The following is a 23,713-nucleotide window of genomic DNA, read 5'->3' on the forward strand; positions in this document are numbered from 1 at the left end:
CTTCATTACCTTAAAATTAATTCCAGCAGATGTAAATTAGTATATAAATTCCTAATAAAACTGTAAAACTCCACCCATTATTGGTCAGTTAGCCATTGTTAGGGCAGATTAAATGCCTCCTACCAATGGTGTGTTTCACTTCACCTGATGCAACAACACTCCGTCAGCACAGCACTACCTTCTCTGTGGCTGCTTCCTACAGGGGGAATTCAACGTCTGCATGCTGTGTTACACACTAAAAATACAGCGGGAAAGGACACAGAGGCTAATGTGTTATTTCTTAGATAAATCAGTTCCTGTAAACACACATTCAAAGGTGCATGTGCGACACATTATACCTCAAAATCACTTGCACAAGTGGACTTTGTCAGTAAATCCTGCTTTCTTACCGTGTGTCATTTCCCACTGTAAACAAATTGTGAACTGATCTCCATTACAGGATGCGATTATCGGGGAATAGGAAGTGTTTTTAAAATGTTGATTGAGGACATTTTTGAGTTGGCCATATGAAGTTCACAGGAACCAAAAGCAAATATTAAATGGGCTGCTTATGAACGGTAATGGGAGGCAATTTATTTATTCTACATAGCGTCATTAGTAGTATATTTCCAAGATTTTTCACCTAAAACTTCATGTGGTCAACTCCTACACTGTATCAGTGATATCTGAGTTTTTGCTCCTGTGTTAAATTGTGTTAGTTATTTTGGCCATATGTTGTCTAAAACACCTGACATTGCACATTTCGCATCGCAAGATAAAATGTTGGGTGCTTTATTCAAGGGGCCTACTATAGGTGTTAAATTTCTTAACATTTAAGAATCTTTTGCTTTTCTGCTTTGAAAAAAAAAGACATATCATAACTCGCATTTTCTTGTTTTGTCTTGTCTGTCTTGTCTGTGTCTGTCCTCGTCTGTCCTTTCTGTCTTTATGATTTGATAACATTTTCAATTTCTTATCCGTATTGTATTCTCTTCATTTTCTTGTTTTGTTTTTCTTCTTATAACATCTTAAACCTCATGTTCATGTTTCAATACTATGCAACTTTCATAACAAACCACCTGAATATGGAAAAAAAAAATTGTCATAACATGTCCAAACATTTCAATTATGATTTTTTTTTTGTTTTCTTTAATTTGCATATGATATGAAAAAAATTACACGTATAATCAAATTAATCGTTGATTAAAATTATTTTCTTAAAGCAACGGGCTATGAGAAATCTCGCAGTCTAAATAACATATCGGGAATGGCTGGGTCATCACTGCGGCTTGCTCCTATCACTAGCCCACCTTTTGAAACCTATGAGGCCCCAGGACCACTGCGCCGCTGTCGTTCCCCCATCCCCTCCATTTTGTAGCAGAAAGGATGTTCGTGATAAGAGATGCAGTGGATTAGCCGTGGACTGAAAGCACTGAAGCCTCCATTTGGATTGTACAGCGTGCAAAAACAATAGCAATAACATAAAATGAACTTGAATGTAGAAAGAATGACCTCTTGTCTTGTGAATCTAATGGTTGACGACGCATGCATCAGGCTAGCTGATGAGGTCAAATACAAATTTTAGCTTTAAAGTCACACTCTTATTTTAAATAATTATAATAAGTGTAAAAAGATTTGGATTGGTTAGTGAATAAAAAAAGTATCAGAGATTAAAAAACGTAATCAAACATGTGCACAGTTACATTTTAAAAGTTAGAATTAAGTAGATGGACATCCATTTTTAAGTGTTCTGGACCAAACAAACCTGAGCTCACATCACTGTCCTGAGAAATGACCATGAAACTAGATATTTCAGTTCATTTAGCCAAAGACAAAAATACATTTATAGATTATATTGATGTTGAATAGGTTTCTACTCTCTGTCTTTTGTGAATATTGATGTATGTACAGTGTTGACATCATTTTGGTAATTCTCTCTTTAAAAAACAAGTGTGGCTTCCAAGAGCCTCAGTGTTAACACTTGATTTTGTAACTTACCATTAAGACATCATGCAACACTTTATGTTGATAGTTTACACTGCAAAGCAAAGAGATGTCAAAAGTAAAAAAAAAACAAAAACCTTAGCTTAAATGAAAATAATACGAGTATTACACCGTAACAGCTATCTCAAATGCTCCTCCGAACATGAAAATTGCAGTTTTTTTTAATTACATTGCTATTAGGATCCCATATATGATATTGTTACCTTACAGTGTACAGTTAAAGGTCTATTCAGTCACTGTCTTTGGCAGGCATGTTATAAAACACATTTCTATGTATTTATCATTATCGTCTTACATGCAATTATAACAATCATATTCCATTACAATATGTAGGACGAGGGCAATATGAGTGACTGGAGGGAGCCAGGCTAGCGCTAGCTTGTTACTTGCTATTGGCCTTAACTAATAGATCTCACCGTTGGCTGTGGGTTTGATGAAAAGTAATTTAATGCTGAGGAACTTCAGCATCCAGAGTCTTTACAGCCAGCTGATGACACTACTACTTGCTTTTTGTTTGTTTCTGACAAGATAGCTTGCTAATATGCAATGCTGGTTGCTAGCAGCACCAGATGACCTAATGTAATAATACATAGACCTTATTAACAGGTGCAGTAGAGATATAGCATGTTTTCAGCGCTTGAAACAGGGAAATTATATCCTTGGTTGTTAACATTTTGAAGGCAGCTGAAGACCTTGCAAGCTACATGATAACTGTGTTTTGTTTCTCCCGCAGCCTAAGCAGCATAATTTAGCAGTCAAATCCTCAGTTAACAATTTCAATTTGAAAAGTTAATCAGTACAATTATGTAAAATAAATATGTACTTGTAGGCCTACATTTTTTCAAAAAAATCTAAATGCAATGTATTTAAAAAACTATTTAAAAGTAATTAATGATACAATAAACTAAGTACAACAAATGTACCTATGAAGTCAGATATGAACACATAACTAATTATATAGTTACAAGCACTTTACTAACAGTTAATTTACTAACCTTTAAATCTCGCATGTTAGCAGAAGACACAGAACGTATTACAATGAATGAATAGATTGAACATTTGAGACCACCCCATCAAACACGTCTCTAACAAAGGATGTCTTCTAGATTTCCGCTTTGCTTCTTCTTCACTTTTGATGTGTTTTCCATTACTGTCTTGTTTTTGGTTTAAATGTTTGTCTAAAACAGTTAAAAAAAAAAAGAGGTACAAATTAAAACTACCGAATGCAATCAGTTTATCTTAATAAGTGAAATTAAACATAATCTAAATTTGTAGCTTTTATTTTTGAGGTCTTTCCTCAGATTGTCATCCTCACATGAAAATAGATTTTAAAAGTAGAGGAGAAAAAAGAAAAGATTTATTCACATATGCAATAAACATGCAATATTATTTTAATGCTGGAAAACATGCTGTGCACATACATATGTAAATATGCAGATCTATTTTTAATCTTTAAAATGCACAGACTTGGTAGGTGGTCTACTTATTATGTTTGATTTAACTGTTCCAGAAATGTACAAACGTATCATGATGACATGAGCCATTTGTCTTGTTTTATTTCAAAACAATATGGTCTTACTGGTCCTTTAGACTTCTGTGATGTTGTGGCTGCCATTTTTAATTGTTTTTGTAATAGTTTTATATTTTCTTTACTTGTACTGGTGACGTGTATTTCATTGTAAGGAATGCCTTTTCTGTACCACTGATTGTTTAAAAGACCATTTGTCAAAAAGAGATACAATGTTGTATTTAACTGTACTTAAGTTCATTAACAAACAGAAATGTAGTAAGGCTTAAATCACCAGGACAAAAAAAACTGAAAGTGCTTTAGAACCAACACTTTTTTGCAGGTGTAAAGCGAGAATATCTCCATACTTGTTTAAAAAATGTCAGGTCCTGATATTCTTACTGTCATAATCTATGGTCCTGATTGCCATTTTCACAAAAAATCGATGTGCTTCCAGACCCCTAACCTTTGAGAACTTAGATATGCAGTATTATGATTGAAGATGAAAGCTATGACATCACTTGAATGTTTGCTTGAATCTGTTGTCGACTGAAGTTTGAGAGGTTTGTAAAAGTTGAAATGTCTCATTTAGAATAGATCTTACTATACAATCACTGCTAGAAGTAATGCTCGACTGACTTTGTCTGATACGGGTTTTTGAAGGGCATCTCACACATTTTCAGACTGAAGTTGCTAATAGTTGTGCTTATACTCAGTATTGTCACATTTCACCATTATGATGTCAAAAAAGTACAATGATTTCGTGTTGTCTGAAAATGTTTGAAACAGCATGCAGAGCTTTGTTTCTCCAGTGAATCCAAGCGTTTTTTGACAGCAGCTCCACAATGTATAATGTCAACCTGAACTTAGGGAAGGTAGGAAACTCTGGGATAGAACCTTTTTAAATTGATTTAACTCGCAGAAAAATGTCTTGTGAACATGCAATGAGGAAAGTGTACAACAACATATACTGATTGGCGTGGGCTCAACCCTCAAAGCTAATCCGAATTCACATCAGCAAATCTGAATATTTCTCTGTAATCTTTGAGAGCATCACTTCTCAGCGCACAAAAACCTCATTAAACCTTTTAAGCGCACATGCATACTGTATAATCCTAAAGTGACGCCACAATGTGGGTGTCACAAATTGCGCAGATACTTTGAATTATACTGGTATGCCACTTTATTTGGAATGTACATTTTCTGGTGCAGTCAAGGAAAATGTCCATCCATCCTATATATCTGCGGTGGAATGTTTTCTTTAATGCTACAATTGACTGACGGGGGATGAGAGAAATAGCATAATCTCACCTTTCCACCACTTTAATTTTAACATTTATGATTACAAAAGTACTGTATTTTTTCATATTTGCTTTGTATTGTACCAACATTGAGCTGAAGAATGTCGTATGTGTGGTTCTGTTGAGTTTATCACATAGTTGTGGCCAATGCAAAATCACTTAGGAAATTCTAATGTAAACATTGTTTAAGTAAACAAAACAGGCAGATGTTGTAAGTGCCTCTATGAGGCCCCTGTAGGCTCTGATGTCAATTTAGGAGTTCATGCAAGCTAGCTAGATTTAACTAGCTAAACCTTCGAAGCAGTGCTTAATAGGACAGTGGTTATTATGAATATGTACATATCTGTATCTACACATGTGAATACATTAAAGTCATATGAAATTAATATATATCTATGTATACTTTTTGAGTGTGGGGCAGGAAGTTTCTGGTTCTAAGAGAGCTGAATTATTTAATATGAATGTCTTCAGACTGGTTAAACACAACCTGACTTTCTGCTTATATATGCATGCATATTAAGTCTGCATCTCAACAACATAGTTTGTTGTTCATTGTTGGGCTGTACCATTTTCATTAAATGGTACAGCCCAACGATCTCTGAGTGCATTCTCGGTTTTGTGCCGGTTGCTTGGACAAGAACTGTTCCTACATGCGACTGAATATAAATGACTTGCAGAGACAGTTTGAATATAATAGCCTATATTTCGGTTTAGTAAGAATTACTGAATGCTGTTGTTTAGTAAGTACAGTATTTGAAATTGTGCGAGGAAGGATAGAAAAATGCCTGATCATCTTTGAATTTTGCAGTGAGAAGATCGACTTCTGGACCACTGCTTTATTTGGCACCAGGAACCAGATGTATAAATAATGTTCACACTAAGCGAATACATCGGCCACCTTCCCCACAAAAACAGATACTTAGATCCATCTTGTCAAAGTGCTGAAAAAATAGTTGTACCTCACTTATCGAGCTGAGCCAAGAGTGATCTAGCAATATGACAGAGAGCAATAATGTCAAAGAGACAATCTCAAAGAGATTCACTTGAAGAGGCATAATTTTGCCTCTGCATATAATGGTACTTTAAATGTACACTATTTTAATACAATTACAAAGTCTTAATGTGCTTCCATAGTGGGCTAGATTAACAGGTGCTGACTAGACCCTAACATTTACCATACAACTGGTCTTTAGACAATATGAACTGTGTCTTGCTAACTGCAGCTATAAAGAGGAAATTGACAGAGGAAGAGGGTGAAAGAAGAGCAGACACGAAGAGCTAATGCGGCTGCAATAAAGGATAATGTTTGTATTGGGTTGATGTTTGCTGGTTAGACCATAACAGGAGTGTTTAATCTCCCCGTTAATAATGCATGATGCCAGCACATGACAGGACTTGTTTGCCATAACTGTAGACACAGAATAAGAGATGCTTCAACCTACTGTTGTTGACAAACATTTTCTTGAATCTGCACCTGTGTTTGCATGATGCATAGCTTAAGTTTGGGGGTTAAGCCTCCTGACGTAGTGTGTAATACCACTAACTGCTTCACCAAGTGCAATAACCGTTCTTTTAAATGTGAAACGTCCATGAATAGCATTGAGTATGTTTGTATGTGTCCATCTGTCAAAAATGTGTTTTTTCCATGAAGTGTACATATCATTCAAATAGAAATGTTTGCACACATCTACACATGCACTCACACACACTCTCTCACACACACACACACACACACATATGAGTGAATAACTGGTCATCATCTCCCTATGACCTAATCTTGTTCCCTTTGAAATGCTCTGAATTCACTGCTGTAAAGATGTTGGCCATATTTGTTGAGATTTGGTGGAGTGGAGAGCCTGGTGCTGGTCATTTGGCTGGCAGCTTGTTTCATTCAATCTATCGTTTGTTTTTCTAATATTCTGTCAGTCACCAGTTATATTGTCACCATTTCTTGATTTTGTTATCCAAGAATAACTTGTGCCAGCTCTCTGTCTGTAGGTTGGCGATAGACTGTTTTTGTAGCTGTACTAGAGTTGTCATTGCGGCTTAAATTTGTGCACTTTATTCTGACATGCACAGTTAACCAGCAGTTTACAGGTAATGGTAATCCCTGATTACTTCCCTATTGTATGTAATCTTAGTAATACTATGAAAATGTGTAATGGAAATTAATGCAATTGGCAAATTCTAAATATGAGAAAAAGGTTGGTTTGTATTAGTGGAGCACTTCTATAAACCAATCGAAATACAAGTGTTTACTTGTAATGTTATAAGTTAAGTTTCTCTGAACATGATTTCTTACAAAATATGTTTATTCTCTGTGAACTTAATGGCTTTCTGTTCTTGTCTTCACAGTGTTAAGTTTCTAGCATTCGCCTTCTCTCTAATGAGGAGTCAGTAAGCGGTAAACACAAATTTGCGACGGGAGCCACGTAAGCGACAGGTGTGACACGGATGGACAGTTTAAAGGAGATCTTTGGGGTGACAAGAGAGAGGCCAGAGGTTAATCATGAATTAAAAAATCATACGGTCTGCTCCTCACGTTGTTACCAAAGCAGCCTCTTGGAACTCCGACCACATTTTTGACTACCGTCTGACCGACTTTTTTTCCCCTTTTTTTCGGCAAACTGACTGAGCATTGCACTGACACACTTTGGGAGAGAAAAGGACTCCTGATTACACATTCCAAATGACATATCTCTGACAACACTATACTTGCCATCTTGTATGATGACCAACTCAGTACCATCTACAGTGCTGAACAACTGAGCAACTTAACGAGTTTCCGAAAAAAAACAAAAAACACTTGTCTTCACAAAGGACTGAATGAACAATGTAGCATCTCTGCTAACATATTGTAGCATTTGTTGGCTGGGAAATAACTTGACTTGATCCATCAACAGTTCGAAGAGAGAGAATTTTATGCATTCAAGGGATCTTTTAGATGTCATTTTCCTCTTGTGTGAAGTGAAGAAAAAAAAGTCTAAAGAGAGAGAGAGTACATGAGAGACAAAGGATTGGTCTTTCTCATTAAAAAAAACTTGAAATTCCACAATAAGATGCACTAAATACAACCAGTGCATATGAAACCAGTCACAAATGCTCAGCACTAACTCCCATACTATAGTCCCTCATTCAAGTTTGGCACTTGTATAGCATGTTTGCCACTGAACCTATGTCTTCCATTCACTTCACAAGTACTGAGATCATCAAAAACAGCACTAACTATGAAGAAATGAACAAATGAAGCACATGTAGCATCAGCTCAAACAGGCCATGTATAGCATTTACCGTACATTTAGACTCACATGAAACATACCCCGTAAGAAAATGGTGGAAAAAGACTTATCTTTATCTCTCATGTACTGATATGGACGTGCCCGGAAATCGATGTGGGATAACAAAGGTCCTGTAGCATGCACTTGCTGAATGACCTTCTGTAATGTACAGTAGATTAGGAGAACTGTTCCATTTAAGATGCGGTTTGTACTCACCATCATACTGCCCATTGCCTCCGGTTGGTACATTCCTCTAAAAGAACTTAGTCCTTTAACTGCCTCTAGCATCCCATTCCTATACGAATAGTACAAGTATTTTTCCCATGTCTGAGTGGCACACTGCTCAGTCCTGCGGAGCAAAATGACTGACTAAAAGGATACAAAACAAAAAGTCCTAGAGACAATTGTCAGTCTTTCTTCACTATCGAAGGGTATTGGCTTTGCTAAATTACAATGAAAAGGACATTCCTACCCTAAGGACACTTTTTACGTCACATAAAACTATCCATTAGCTGGAAATTTTATGTTATGATTTTGAAAGGGACCAATCAGATAAACATTCCCCCTTACACAAAGGCCGACACTGCCAGTAAGGCACAAGAATTCCCAGTTGAATACTGCCCCATCTCTCTCTTGTCCCTCTTGCTGCCAACGGCTGCTTCACAGGCAAGTCGATGTCAAGATAAGGATGGCCCAACAGGGGAGCCCTTAGGCAAAGGGGAAAATGAGAAGAAATGGACCAAGAGTAGAGCAAATGTGGAAGTGTACAAAGAGAACAAATCTATATTTTGATAAACAAACCAATTATCCACGGCTTCGGAGGAGGTTTCTGTGCAGAAAAGGTCCAGAATGGAGAAAGAAAAAAAAAAAAAAAATCAGATGCAAATGTTAATAGAAAATTCGGCATCATGAAATGGAGTCAAAGTCCTGGAAAAAGATGGGAAGTGAATATTTCGTCACGGGGGACGGGCAAAGTTGTTTTCCCCACAAACACTGGGAATGCGTTTTTCTGGAAGACAATGAGCGATGACAGACTCTTGCCTATAAAGACACGGGGATGACAAAGGATGGACGCTGAGATAAACAAACGAAAAAAAAGATAATGCATTTTTGTAACTTTGTTTACCAGCATGACTTCTTTGCATGACTGTCTTTTCTGCAAGCCCTTAGTTGAAGACAAGGGTGCTAGAGATACAAAAAAGTATATATAAAATGAATTAAAAAAATGTTATATGCAATTAATGTTTTAAAAAAAAGATTATAATGAAAGAGAAGAGCTATATTTTGTTTTGAAACGTAAAAAAAAAAATGTGAATATTGAAACATGTATGTTTGCAAAATACACCCTGAACTATGTTTTGTTTGATGAAATCTCTCTGCTACTACTGCCCTACATTTCTCATTCCAGTGTTTTTGATCGCTGCCATAGTTTTACTTTGTTATGCATCGAGCAGTATATTTTCTACACTTTCAATCAACAGCAATCATTCAAGACTTTGCCAAACCATAGCATTTGCGCAAAGGATGTTTGTCTCAAATCACAAAGTCTATGTTTCCCTCCTTGAATCATTTGCACAACTACCGTAGCAGCAGCAGCAGCAGTTCTAAAACAACAGCTCTTCATACCACAACTGCTTGATTAGTACTCATAGTTTGCTTTTTTTCTTTGGCAATAATACAAGAGTTGTCACATGATTGTAGCAGGGCCAACGGAGAACCTCGAGAGCATCTTCAACGCCTCAGTGTTAAAGAGATTTGTAAAGGCCTTGGGTGTCCCATGGCAGGATTTTGCTGGGATAGGCAGTTCTGTTCCACTAGTCCTAGGTAGAGAAGTGAGAGTACAAGTGCAGGTTATCCAATAAAGACCAATAACAGTCTATGAAATACACTATGTTGGTGAACAATCAAGAGAGATTTCAGGTTTGCATGGAACCAACTGCCATTCCAAAGTTTGTGTGTGGTTTAAAGGACTCAGGTGTGTCGATGGTGTGTGTGGGTGTAGGTGTTTTGCTATTTTCTTTCTAGCATAATAAATTCTAGTATATAGACAACGATAATGTGAACACCTCACAGTGATGTGTAAAAAACGCATGCATTATGACTTGATAATCTCTCAAGGGGGAACGGAGTCTTGACATATCCCCTTAGCCTCCTATCATTGTTTGTCATGAATCCAGTCTTGATAACTATGAACACTGTGCCGTGTCGTAGAGCAGAAACGTCTTCCTCCGAGAGGCAACTGAAAACTACTCACACTCGCAGTGTCAGCATGAGTGTGTAGAGGTAGCTCGTCTTCGTTTTTTTTTTTTTTTTTTCGTTTTTGTAGATGGTCAGGTCTTTGCATCCGTCATTGCCCATGGAGTTACAGTATCCAGCTGGCTAGTTGGCAGCTCATTACAGCACACAAACACAGTCATGTGAGCACCAATCAAAGAGACCCAGAGCTTCCAAAATGATGTCAGTGGAGTATTTTAAGTGTTGCGCGAGAGAAAGGATGATGGATACCAGTGTCCACCGAGGGGGGGGGGATGATGATTGAAAAAAAAAGAAAAAAAAGAAATACAAACCCATCTCATTGTTGAGTGCCCTCCAAGCACCTCAACCTTGGTTTGGTATAACAAGTGAGTTTCAGGCCCTGCTGGTCCAGGGCTCAGCTCAGGCAGCTGAATGGTCCCCTGTCCATTCCTAGTTCATTGCAGTTGGAGGTTCTCAGAATATATGAGATTCAATGGTGTGATTTTAGACTACATAGACTAATCACGGTTTTACAGGTTATAGAACTTCTATTTGCAAAAATGGTCCGTGGGATTTTGTTTTGGTCCCTTATCTTTTTAAAGCTCCCGATTTCAGTGCCCGTTTTAGAAAGGCATTAAGCAACTATGGCTTTGGTCACAAAGATGTTTATGAATATTTCAGAGGTAAAGTTCTAGCAATGGTGTGCACACTTGCAAAAACTTTGTGCTTCACCCAGCTGTCTGTGTTTTCATGGCCAAGTTCTGTCTGTTCCTTTCCTTGTTTTTTTTCGCTGTTAAGTTTGCCATTTCTCCATTCTCTACATTGTGACTGCTTTGCCAAAACCAGGCTGAAAAAAGATGTCTTTCCTTTTCTATTGCATAATACTGCCATTTGATTTAGTCATGTTGACCAGAATGAGTTACAATGTTGAGAGTGCTAAGTCTGTTTTATTTTCTAAAGTTTGCAATCATTGCAAGATGTTAAAGACTTCCTGTGTAACACTCACATAACCAAAAGAACAAAAATGCTTTACATGGTAAGTAGGTGCCACTGTTAAACTAACGGCTACTATGTGTTGTGACAATATAATGACACGTCCTCTCCACGAGTTTGGAAGCTGTTATGTGGTCCGTGGATGACGCATCCTCTATGATATCCTATTATTTTCCTTTATGTGCCTGTTTCTGTTGAATATGTTTTTTGTTTTTTTCTTTAATTGAGGACACTGTATGCAATCTGCACCACGAATGCCACTGATCGACACTTACTGTATGCTCCCAGAGACACAGATGTTCTGTCATCAGTTCAGATGATTGCAACCACATGTGTAGTGGCTTTATGGCTTTCCATAGAGTGACTTAGCAATCACACTAACCTAAATATATTTTATTTTACAAAGCGATAAGACCAGAGTTGTTTTAGAGGAAATGTTATCATACTGAATAGATTTTTCTAATATCTTTAATATCTTATTTTAATCAGAAATAACGCGACTAACACCACAAAAGTCATACCGATATACACACATCTAATATTACAGACTGACATCATATATTCACTTAAGCATTCCAAAGATAAGAGATGTTTGTTCATTTGACATGCCATCAAACTGTATAAAACAGACTTAGGTACTAGTCCATTGTACTGCGGTCTTAGTAGGAGAGTGAATGGGTGGAGGAGGTGGTCACTGGAGTATCTGGTTGTGACTTATGCCGGATTTTATTTTTGAAATGTTGGAACACAAAGAACAACTCATCAAGAACTGTATAAAGTATATTTCAATGGAATGTTCATGATCTATCTTTTTATATTTTGAAGAAAAAATAGAAACATATCAATAAAGTGTCATAATTGAACATATTTCTACTATTGAGACTTAAAATGTATGAATGTCAATGCGACCTAATGTGAACCAATCTCCATAGCAGCTTGAATGAATAACTGACTTAACAGTCATGAGATGCTTTTTCAGAGACATTAAAATTGCTTAACATCATTGAAATGAACTTAAAATAAATGAAAAAGTGACATCAACGGTGTGGCGGTTTGTTTAAGACTTCTTGCGGATGAAACGTGCATACTGACTTGTACGATAACATGCTGTACTGACTGTCACAGCTAACACTGTTCATCGGCCTGTCAGGAACAGGATTCCACAATACGGTGATTGATATAATCTGGCTTGAAGTGAGGACACAATGAAAACCCAAAGTCTTCTAAGAAACTGAAGGATGACACATTCAATTTATGGCTGGAAGTTTAAGGACATGGTGTATTTTGACGCCAGCATTTCCAAGAAGGTCCAACTGTCGAGTCCGCTTTTTATCCAGAGACTGTCGCATGAGGCCATTTTGAGCCTCTAAAACACAGACTTGTCCTGTAATGATAATCTATAATTTTGAGGTCAGCTGTGACAGTGTCATGATATTTGAGAACGATGTGCTAATGGAAGAGCTGTTTCCCTTGCTCAATATCAGATAACAGTAACTTTAACTTCTAATATCCGTGAAACCGGACACAAACATGTCTTGAGTCTTGAGCATCTGTAATATTTCTTAACTGATACAGAATAATTCTGTCCTTGGACCCAATAACAGAGATTGATCGACTAGAATTACAGCCAATCTGACAATTTTATCGACATAAGCTCTGTCATTTATGGCCAGGGGAAAAGTTTTTTTTTAAATGAGGGCAATTTATGTAGTTAAACCCTACATAATACCTTCTTAATGGCACAACATTACAAAAACCCTCAGCACTGTAATTAAAAATGCTTATATTCACAATGAGGAACCATAAACTGGTGTAAAGACCATATGGCAAGAAATAGTAATGGGGTCTGATGAGTCATCTGTTTTGGATACCCACGGTCTGTTTCAAACTGTTCAACATGTAATGAATCTGTGGTGGTGTGTGCGGCACCGTCATGGGAGCCACAAGATCTCACGATTGCTCTGCATAGCTGCGTGTGCAAGCTAAAAAATTTAAAGCCATTTGACAGAGCCAGAAGCACCTGCGTCTCTCTGGCAGCAATCCCTTATCCAAGATGTACAAACACAAATATTTCTGCATGTTCATGGGCCACATTTTCTGGTTGATTTCCACATCCTTTAAACTAAAGAAAATACATAAATGGTCATCAGACTTATAGTAAGCAGTCAGAGTTTTAATGTTTGAAGACATGATATATGATCAAATAGGATCCTAATGTAGCAGACCAGTGAGCAGTGTATTTTTTCTGTTACTGAGAGGAGCTAGGAGGAAATGTCGGCAGGGGCCTCTCAGGTTTTCCTGCTTTGTGCCAAAACATCACCTCCCTCTGGTGGTAACACACAGTAGTGCCTGCTTTGGTCAGTATGGACTTGACATTGACATCTATTTCCTGTTCATTGTTTTAATCATGAACTCAAAACTTTTTTAAAAATTTGATGAGCCAGCCTTTAATTAAAACAAAAAAAAAACATCAACATGTTAAATTTCTATTATTTTTGCTATTTTCATCAGTATTTGAGGAAAGTATTATGCAATGTGACAAAATCCCAGAGACATTACTCAAAAACAATGAAAAACCAAACATTTTGATTTCTTTGGCCAAGTGCAAATTTTAGCGTTTTTGCACCAGTTATAGTATCGTTAGCTATTATTTTCATAGTATCTTACTAGACTATTTTTAATAAACTGAGGTAAATTTATTTTCATATATCGTCGTTTTGCAGCAGATAACTTTGTCACTGTACATGGTAACACGCTCTTAGCGTACAAGATCAGCACCCGCCAGTCCCATGATTTGGATGTGATGGTTGAAGGTAGGCAGACAAGGGTCCAGTTTTCTTTAAACTTGAATCATCATCATATGAAGTGAAAATGTGGCAAAGCCAAATTAAATAATGAATTATAATAATAAAAAGAGCCCATTTACCCAGTAATAAGTTCATATAATTTCAGCCGGTGGTTTCCTACAAAACTACCCTGGAGGCAGAAATAAGCCCTTATTTTGTACTTCTTAACAACAGCTTCTACTACATGAACAGAGCTTGTCCTTCTATTTCCTGCCTCATCTTCTGTTACTCTGGGTAATTGTGACCCCATTTCTTACTGTTTTCAGATTTTTTTTTACAAACCAAACAACTAATCGAATAATGGGAGAATACCTATACCAAATTAAAAATGTTCTCCACCATAACTATCTACACAGTGAGATCCTGCTTATGCATTGCTTACAATGCTTTTAATTCACTCATGTAAGTTTTCCTGATCATACAAGCTTGGAGTGCAGGACTTTCACATATAAATGTACGACTGTTGCATTCAAGCTGTGACCAAACACGTTCACACAGTGCTGATAAAGCCTCTGTCCATCAAGTCAATCTCTATACACCAGGAAATGGATGGCTATGCTGAATGTTGATAATAATTTAGCCTCCTGCTAACCGTAGCCAAAGGCTCACGGCTGTGTCCAATTCCAGTTCATGTTTATGTAGCTAGCCAACATTTGAGCCTTGAATCACAATAAATCATCTCAAAGGGCTAAACAGGTGCACAAGTTTGCAAAGAATAGGGGATGGTTATTCTCATATTACCACTATATGATGACATTGAGATTAAAGCATGTCTGTGCTTCTCTACTAGGAGGGACTTAGGCTTTTTTCTTGTCTTTTCCAGACAAATGCCTGCACCAGCATTAAATGGAATTATTGTCGTATATGTAATTACATATTTGCTGCTTATCAGGAAAAGTTATATGGTTTTTTTTGACTATCGCAAGAATTCCACTATTTTTGTTTTTTCTAAATAATACACCTTTAACTCTAATATTTCTGAGTTTATGAAAAACAGTGAGGGACCTCTGTCAGTCAGAGTGCCACGCTTGTTAGAAAGGGTAACACCGTGCAGTGCCAGGCAGAGGTGACATTTGATAGGGAGGTTGAAGGTTGTCTTGCCCCATCGCTAAAATGGAGGGAAAGGACAGGGAGGGGTTAGAAGGGCCAAGCAGAGATTGAATTTCAACAGGACAGCATTCCCAAAAAATTTCAAGACCGACAACGTGAGGCAGCAAGGGACAGGACAAGATCGTGGATGTTCCCTGAGCAACTGGAAGCAGAGTTTGTGTACAACCCAGTCGGAGAGTTAAACTGGACTGCTAGTGGACTGAAGGTAGACAGCCAAACAAGGACGTTGTGTATGTGACAGACAAGCATGATGACAGAGAGAAAGACAAACAACCTGATGAGCCACAGGAGACAAACAATGTGATTTTTCATCCTGTCAGCAGCTGTTTTACACTTAGTGAGTAAATGCTTTCATCTCACTTACCGGGTACCAAGACACTGCTTGTTGTTTGTCCCTTTTTTTTTATCATCTTTTTTAAAAACGCTTTGGATGAATGTGTACTGCATGTTTAACTGTAATCAAATCAGAGATGGAAATTGTTTGCTCTAGTATCTCCCCTTCAGCTAGTGGCTTCTAGCGCCACCTCTAATGCTTATCAACTGAAAACCAAAAACTATCACTCAGGGGTTTGCTTTTAAGTCCAGTTGTTCTGCAAATCCTCAGGAGATTGGTTTGTTGCGTTCCCTGGCCTGGCACACACACACGGATGGACAGCAGTGACCCACAGGACGACGAAAGAGGAGGCAGGAGGAAAGAGAGCGATGGAGAGAATGACAAGCAGCTGAAGAACCAGCTCAACTGTGAGGAGAAGGGAGAGAAGGAGATCAAAGGGAACGAAAAAGAGAAGAAGAGAGAGAGTCGGCGTTCTGGGTCTCTGTGGAGGAGTGGATGGGCGCTGAGTGAAAGACTGGCCATAAATGTCTCAGGGATGCGTTATGAAACTCAGCTACGCACCTTAGCTCAATTCCCTGACTCCTTGCTTGGTGACCCCAGGCGGAGGTCACGGTACTTTGACCCACTCCGAAATGAGCTCTTCCTGGACCGCAATCGGGCCTGCTTCGACGCCATTCTGTATTTTTATCAGTCAGGCGGGAGGCTTCGGAGGCCTGCGAACATACCCCTGGACATCTTTATGGATGAGCTGATGTTCTATCAGCTGGGAGAGGACATCATGAACCGCTTCAAGGAGGACGAAGGTTTCCCAAAAGAGGAGGAGAGGCCGCTGCCAGCCAACGACATCCAGAGAAGACTCTGGATGCTGTTTGAGCACCCTGAGTCCTCATCAGGTGCGCGAATCATAGCCATCATCAGTGTTATGGTCATTGTGGTGTCCATCCTCATCTTCTGCCTGGAGACACTGCCCGACTTCAGGAATGAGAAAGAGTCACGTGAGGTAGGAAATGTGTAGAGTTGCATTGTATATGTCCAGACTTCCTGAGAGGTAGGTGGACGACATTATGAGGACGAAAGGTGTTATCCACCTTTAAAGCATTTACTCTTTAGGGCATTTGTGTGGGTATCAGCAGGTAGTAGGTGAAACGTAAAGGGATTAACATGAGAGTATATATTGTTGGTAGTCATTTTTACATTTACTTTTTTATATCATGGTTTTGTGTTCAATAACACATCAAATAAATCCACAAGGGTCTGAGGTCTTGAATAGGATGTGTGAGGCTGTCTGGCTCAAAAAGACACCTGATATCAGGGGAAGCAGGTGTTTACGTAAATACACACTTGGTAAGTACTACAGTGTGTTAAGAGGAAAAATACTGACACGGGAACAGCTATTTGCCAATATGTCTGGAAGCAGACCAGACAGAGAGAGAGAGAGAGAAAGAGACTCCACCAAGCTTATGGTGTGATTATTTTAGTCGGCTGTTAAATTTGATACACTTGGATTCAGGAAGTGCTAAAGGGTAAAGGGAGTAACGGGTGGGGCTTGGAAGACAAATAAAAGGACAGAGAGGAAAGACAGGGTCAGGAGGCAGTAAGGTGTGCTAACAAAAGGTCACACAGGTGACAGGACACATCGGCTACGGTGAGCCAAAGTCTTCTGGTGGCCGAGAGCAGGACACTAAAAGGTCTCGCAGGATGAGAGGCATACGTTGGGTCATGTTAACACATTCCTCCAAGACTGCTGTGCTAGGCCAGGCTGCCTTTGCACGAGGTAGCTGCCAGGAAACTACTGTAACTTACTCCAGTCCAAGTCAGCGGCAGACCCACTGAACTGCATTGCCAATGTTGCATGGTTAAAGAGGCCAGGGTGATGTGATAGCGACGAAGGTGGAGATGGATGAGCAGCATTTCAGCAAGACGCTCTCATGTTTCTCTGCGGAGATCTCACGGGGTTAAATATAGTCTTAGGAGAGCCCTTGGAGCAGATCAACACATAGATCTCCACCTTTAGTAATAAACACTGTCACTGACCTGCTACTGAAAGTCAAAAGGAATACTATAGGTTTATTTAAACTACCCTGAAACTAAATATATTACTCATAGCCTATTACAGCATACTGAACTGATCCCTTCATATCCGTGTCATCCGTTTTCACACTTTTAACTTGATGTTAAGTGTAAGATGCTTTAAACGGCCACCATCAAATGCTTGAATGTAATGCTAACTGACACGAAAGATGGAAAGACAGGTGGACTGAAAAGGAGATAGGTGCAGCTATGACTGAAATGTAAAGCCGCAGATGTCAAACGCTTTTATGATGCTGTCACAAGTGAGAACCAATGAGATGGTGGATTTATTGAAACACCATGAAAGCAGTATCCCAGTGGCAGTTTGTAAAATAGCGTAAAATAATATACAGTTATAGCCCCACATTTAAAGGAACAGTTAGACATTTGGGGAAATAAGTTTATTCACTTTGTTGCATAGACTTAAACAAGAAGATAGATATCACTCTCATGCCTGTACAGTTAATATGTTGCTGGATCCATTAGCTGGTTAGCTTAGCTTAGCATTAAGACTGGTAAGAGGGGGAACAGCTCTGTGCTAAGCTCACTAGCTAAAACGTTATATCTGTTTTTATTGGTTTTTTTATAAATCTGTACAAAAACTTAAGTCTGTTCACTGTTGCATGGAGGACTATTTTTAGGCAAGAGATATTGTTTTTAGACCTCAGTTCTTGTTAATGTGGTTTTTACCCTTTTGGTATTTACTCAGATTAAAGAAAGAATATAATGTGTTGGTGAGTTTTAGAGGTGTGGATTTTGTTACTTTTGGACAGAGCCAGACATGCTGTTTCCCTCTGCCTCCTGTCTTTGTGCTAAGCTAAGCTAACCGGCTGCTAGTTTTAACTTCATATTTATCGCGCAGACTTGAAAATGGTATCAATCTTCTCATCCAACTCTTGGCAAGAAAACGTTCCCAAGATGTTAAACAAATGTCCCAAACTGAAGAACTATCTGCAATATTATAGTTACAATTGTGAATTTCATCCTTTAAATGTTCCAATCATTCTCTGTGACACTAAGGCTATACTTGACAAGTTTTACATCTGTCCTGTCTGTTCTGTGTCCTTTGCTTCAGGAATATTTTTACAAGTACCACTCCCAGGCCAAGAACGTATCTGAGAACATGCCTCCTCCATCGAATGTTTTCCATGACCCCTTCTTCATGGTGGAGACCATCTGTATATGCTGGTTCTCCTTCGAGCTCTTAATGCGCTTCACTTGCTCTCCCAGCAAGATGCACTTCTTCAAGGATGTCATGAACATCATCGATTTCAGTGCCATTCTGCCCTATTTTGTCACTCTGGGAACAGAACTAGCCAAGGACAATGATGCCTCTCCAGCCACATCCTTGGCCATCATCAGAGTCATCAGGTTAGTGAGGGTGTTCAGGATCTTCAAGTTGTCCCGTCACTCTAAGGGCCTCCAGATCCTTGGCCAGACACTGAGGGCCAGCATGCGCGAGCTGGGCCTGCTTATCTTCTTCCTGTTTATTGGCGTCATCCTCTTCTCCAGCGCCATCTACTTCGCTGAGGCTGACCATACCAACACAGCCTTTATCAGCATACCACACGCCTTCTGGTGGGCGGTTGTCACCATGACCACAGTGGGCTATGGTGATATGTACCCAGAGACAGTGTGGGGTAAGCTGGTGGGCTCAATGTGCGCCATCGCCGGCGTGCTCACTATCTCTCTGCCAGTGCCCGTCATAGTGTCCAACTTTAGCTACTTCTACCATCGGGAGAATGAATGTGAGGATCGAACAGAGTACACCCATGTCCAGACAAGTCTGTGGGGGGACGAGGAGCCAGAGGAGGAGGAAATAGAAGAGGGGGATAGGGATCCAGAGGGAGATTATTATGCTATTGAAGGCATCTGCAACCCTCTGAATGGGACCCTGCTGGGTGGACTGTGTACAGAGCAGAGCACCGAGTTCAGAGGAGGAAACATGTATCTGAGCGAGCCACTGGTTACTCAAGTGTAGCGACGATGAACGCTATTTTGTACCATTTGACAAAGACACAAATGGAAAAAATTATGAAGTGGATGAAACAGCAGAATGAAACACAGTGAGTTTGTAAGTCTACAGGACCTGAAGACATAAATTAGAAAAAAGAAATTGGCCAAGATAAACTCCCTATCATGTTAAGCTAAACCATATACCAACAAATATAGCACTTATGTGCTAGCTACATACTTTATATTGCCTTTCCTTTGTCATGCAAAGGTATTTGTTACAGCACTAGCCAGCCAAATGTCACTGAAAGGCAACTTTTGTATAATATAGCTTTAAAAAAGCAAGAAAACGACAGTGTTTTATATTCTCAGGGTCATGATTTAAGTATAATATGAGCTATTATTTATTAATGCTATCAGCTCATGTTTGAGATGAAAATGACTTTCTGAATGTCTGTTCTGTGCCTTAAAAAACTAAAATGTCTTAGAACTGTCACTTTGTGGCTTAACGTTTGAAGTGGAAGCAGATAGATTATTGGCAATATAGATGTCAAGTCTCATCAAAACTCAACCAAACACCAGCAGAGCCGTCACTGCGGACAGACTGAGGTCTGTTGTAAACCAACCCCACATTCTCAACATTCTTCTGTTTGTAATGTGCAAAGTTCACATTTGTGTAGTTTTGGCTTATGTGACCTGGCGCGACCGACATGACCTTTATCATGCTGTAACACAACACTGTGGCATTACTTGATGACGCAGTGTCACCCATTTGTGTTAAACTGGAAGGTTTTGATTGCTATGGCAAAAATTCTTTATTTACCTGCTTACTTATGCATTCGGTGTTTTTAATAAAGATTATATTTTATTAATTTTCTTAAAAGAGGCAGTGTTGTTTATGCTTGCCTGTTGTATTGTGTTATTACTTTGAGAAAAGATTTCAACTTACACTGGTGCCACTTGAAAAAAATAACATTTGCCTGTTAAATATAGCAGTGTTATTTTAGATTATGAATTAGAACAAACTAGAGAAACACAGATATACTTAATCCTTCACTGCTTAGGCTACTGCATCTCAAAGCACAACAGAAGTTTGCCAGATCATATCTGTGTTTCACTTTTGTGTGGCTGTGACTGACCTTTTCCACAGCTACTAAGCTGTTACAATAGCGTCCAATAACATTGCTCTCAATTTCACTGGAACATTTTCCAAGAAAGCCCAGTGATGACCCATGGAAGGTATGTGTCCTAATGTAACATAGCCATGTGTAAAGTCATGTGATTATTATTGTTTGAGTTTGTTTGAATGTGAAAGCTGGTCCCTCTAAGCCCATTGTCGAATAGTCACAATGCAGGAAAGCGAAACCAAAACTAACAATTTGTATACTTGTGTGCATATGGAGTTATCTATGAAGAGGCAAGTATCAGTGGATACAGTAACTACACGTACTGGTTATTTTATGTCAAAAAGTTCATACAAGAACAATGTTCAAGACAGAAATATCTACAGCTCTCTTCAACCCTCCTTTTTCATTGCCAGTAGGAGAGACCCCAGTCAACTCCAGTTTAAAGACTTAAAGACCAAGCTTTCAAGTCAATTTTCTGTATATCAAATCAAAAATCGCAAATTTGCGAGTACTGTAGCCCCACGTGGCTATAATAACTTATATACTTGTTATATACTTGTTATATACTAAAAACTTGTTATGGCAGCTGTTCAGAGCTGTAGAATTGGTAGAATGTTCTATGAATAGTTTTGGAAAATGCCTTTGGTTGAATACATATATATTATACTGTGTATATCCTGTATAACAGCTGAGAAACTTAATTTTATCTTGGCTCAACCAAAGGCTTAAATGTTATATAATCACCAGAGCCCAAAAACAAAGTGGTGTAATATAAAGCATGCCCTACTTTTCATTATTACTCATTTGTCCACTAGAGAGCGCTCTTGCTCTCAACACTCAGCCCATTTCCTCACTCCTCCTCCATTAAAGCTGTTCTCTGCAGTCAGAGTGAGTTCTTCTTGTTTGGTAAATGGATTCTTCCCAGTTTGCTTAATTGTTGCGTGACATAGCTTTATCATTGCATCACTTAGACAAACAAAACTGAAGTTTATATCACGTTTATTTTCATTTGGAACTCCCGTCTAGTCTGATAAACACACACGTGTTACAAACAAAAGCTTATTGGACTTTACAATCACTTTTAGAGAAACTCCCAAAGTTTCACATATAAAAATCAACCTGATGTTGCAACATGGGACATTTCTTGCTCTTACAAAAAACATACCATAAAATCTCAGAAACTAGTCAAGATTATTCAGTCTTTAAATAACCATCAGACGCACACCAAACACACAATAAATGAATAAGTTAACAATATTACCCACATAGCAACATGTTGAAAGCTAAAATAACCAGATACTCATCTCATGACTTAATCAAGTCTGCAGGTTGTCCTCAGTCAATACAAAAATATATTTTTGGAAGGACAGACACAGGACATACACAGTTATAGATCTCTTTACGTGTCCATTGAGAACTGAGGACTGACCATGGCATTTAAACCCATTCCAAGAGGATCATCAGAGTCTACATTGAAATACCTCTGATTGTTTGGTGGTTGTTCAGACACACTCTCCACCACCAGAGTATTCCTAAGTGGCAGGAATCGAGTAAAGGGGACTGTGTGTCGGTCTGGGGAATGTTTTGATGCCAGAGACACAGGAAATCCATGGTGCGAGGAAAGGAAACGGGTGTATCCATCTGCCAGCAGCAGTTCTCTGAAGGTGCAGTCAGCCTCTGTGTAGTGTCTCTGGAAGAGACAACAGATGTAGGCTGTCAGTGAAGGACAGGAAGGACTTTACATTAAAGTTGTATTTGTTTACTGCTTACCTGCCCACTCAAATGGCCTCCACTGTCCATACAAAGAAACATAGATGATGACTGTCCTCTGATGACTGTATAGCCTGATTTAACAGATTTCAGCTCCAACACACCTGGAAGCACAGAAACATAAATATACATGTCTTCTTCATAGGTGTTACATTAATGTTTAGGAAATATCCTAAATGGGACCCACATATGTTGTTATACTCACTGTAAAGGGTCTGAACATCACTTCCCGACACTCTCCCATCCTGGGTCATCTGCAGATACATCCCTCTTCTGTGATTATCTGCAAAATTAGAAAAGAAGAATTCAAAGTGTTTCAGATCAGCATATCTCACCAGTATTCCCATATTTGCATTAAATGTATTACTAAATTACAATAATGAAAAGTATCATGAAATACCTGTGTAGAGATGCCGCTCTCTGACTTGACTATTAAAGGATAAAAGTGGGTTGGAGTCAGCGAGATAAAACGACAGAGAGAAAGGAAGTGGGATGAAAAAGAGAAAACAAGACAGGTAAGAGAAAGAGTTGTGTGGAAACAAAAACATTTGGGAAAAAAAGATAAAGGGATGCCTGGAAAGAAAATAGATAAGGAATAAATAAAAAATAAATAGCCTAATAATATAACAAAATAAATAGGAAATATATCGCTCTGTACAAGCAACTTCTTTTCAATGAAATTCTAAACAAGAGCAAGTTTTGTGCCCTTATAAAGGACCTGGGAGAAGGAGGTCCTACTTCATGAGAAAAATGTATGAGTCAGACATTTCTAAATAATTAAACTGTGATTTAATGCTGAGAGGAGGATCTGTGTTCAAATACTATGTATGGGCTTCTTCCGTGTCAGTTACAGGAAGCGTTTCTCATGAAATGCCATGAGTTCAGGTGGGATGAAAGTCTTCTGAGCCTTTTAGCACATAAAAAACATGTATACATTGATTTTATATTGTCTGCTGTTTCTATTATTTACCCTCTTTTAGCAAGTTATTCAACATTATTAAAGGACCTCTGAATAATAGTTATATCAACAGCATATTGTGTAGTAGACGTGACTTCGTTCTCATCCTATATAACAATACTTTCAAATCAAATACACCTTTTGTTTGCTTGGAATAATCAAGATAATGTCAATACTCCTCCTATTACTGAATTTAAATGCTTTAGTACAATGAGATCCCTCATTTTGACCTGTGAATTGTTCACACT

General features: G+C 38.5%; 3 protein-coding genes across 4 annotated transcripts in view; 2 read left to right on the forward strand and 1 right to left on the reverse strand.

Annotated features, from left to right (window-relative positions):
• Window positions 1-7,978, forward strand: part of LOC139219655 (voltage-gated potassium channel KCNC1-like) — a 44,821-nt gene extending 36,843 nt beyond the window's left edge. The window contains exon 5 of the mRNA XM_070851588.1: window positions 7,147-7,978. Coding sequence (XP_070707689.1) covers window positions 7,147-7,160 — 14 coding nt within the window. The 3' untranslated portion in view covers window positions 7,161-7,978. The remainder of the gene's footprint in view (window positions 1-7,146) is intronic.
• Window positions 7,979-15,352: 7,374 nt separating this feature from the next.
• Window positions 15,353-20,487, forward strand: LOC139219533 (potassium voltage-gated channel subfamily A member 7-like). 2 transcript variants are annotated; one of them, XM_070851426.1, is made up of 3 exons: window positions 15,353-15,458; window positions 15,858-16,587; window positions 18,733-20,487. In XM_070851426.1, exons 2-3 carry the CDS (start codon window positions 15,901-15,903, stop codon window positions 19,636-19,638), a joined length of 1,593 nt encoding a protein of 530 aa, XP_070707527.1. In that variant the 5' UTR covers window positions 15,353-15,458; window positions 15,858-15,900; the 3' UTR covers window positions 19,639-20,487. The 2 variants fall into 2 exon arrangements, with proteins under 2 accessions (XP_070707527.1, XP_070707526.1); XM_070851425.1 differs by having other exon boundaries at window positions 15,370-15,590.
• A 1,434-nt stretch (window positions 20,488-21,921) lies between these two features.
• On the reverse strand, window positions 21,922-23,162 carry fgf21 (fibroblast growth factor 21). Its single transcript, XM_070852321.1, has 4 exons — window positions 22,908-23,162; window positions 22,713-22,790; window positions 22,508-22,611; window positions 21,922-22,427 (listed from the first exon to the last, which is right to left on the reverse strand). Exons 1-4 carry the CDS (start codon window positions 23,053-23,055, stop codon window positions 22,137-22,139), a joined length of 621 nt encoding a protein of 206 aa, XP_070708422.1. The 5' UTR covers window positions 23,056-23,162; the 3' UTR covers window positions 21,922-22,136.
• Between the last annotated feature and the right edge of the window lie 551 nt (window positions 23,163-23,713).

The sequence above is a fragment of the Pempheris klunzingeri genome, chromosome 20 (genome assembly GCF_042242105.1).
Source record: "Pempheris klunzingeri isolate RE-2024b chromosome 20, fPemKlu1.hap1, whole genome shotgun sequence".
NCBI lineage: Eukaryota > Metazoa > Chordata > Actinopteri > Acropomatiformes > Pempheridae > Pempheris > Pempheris klunzingeri.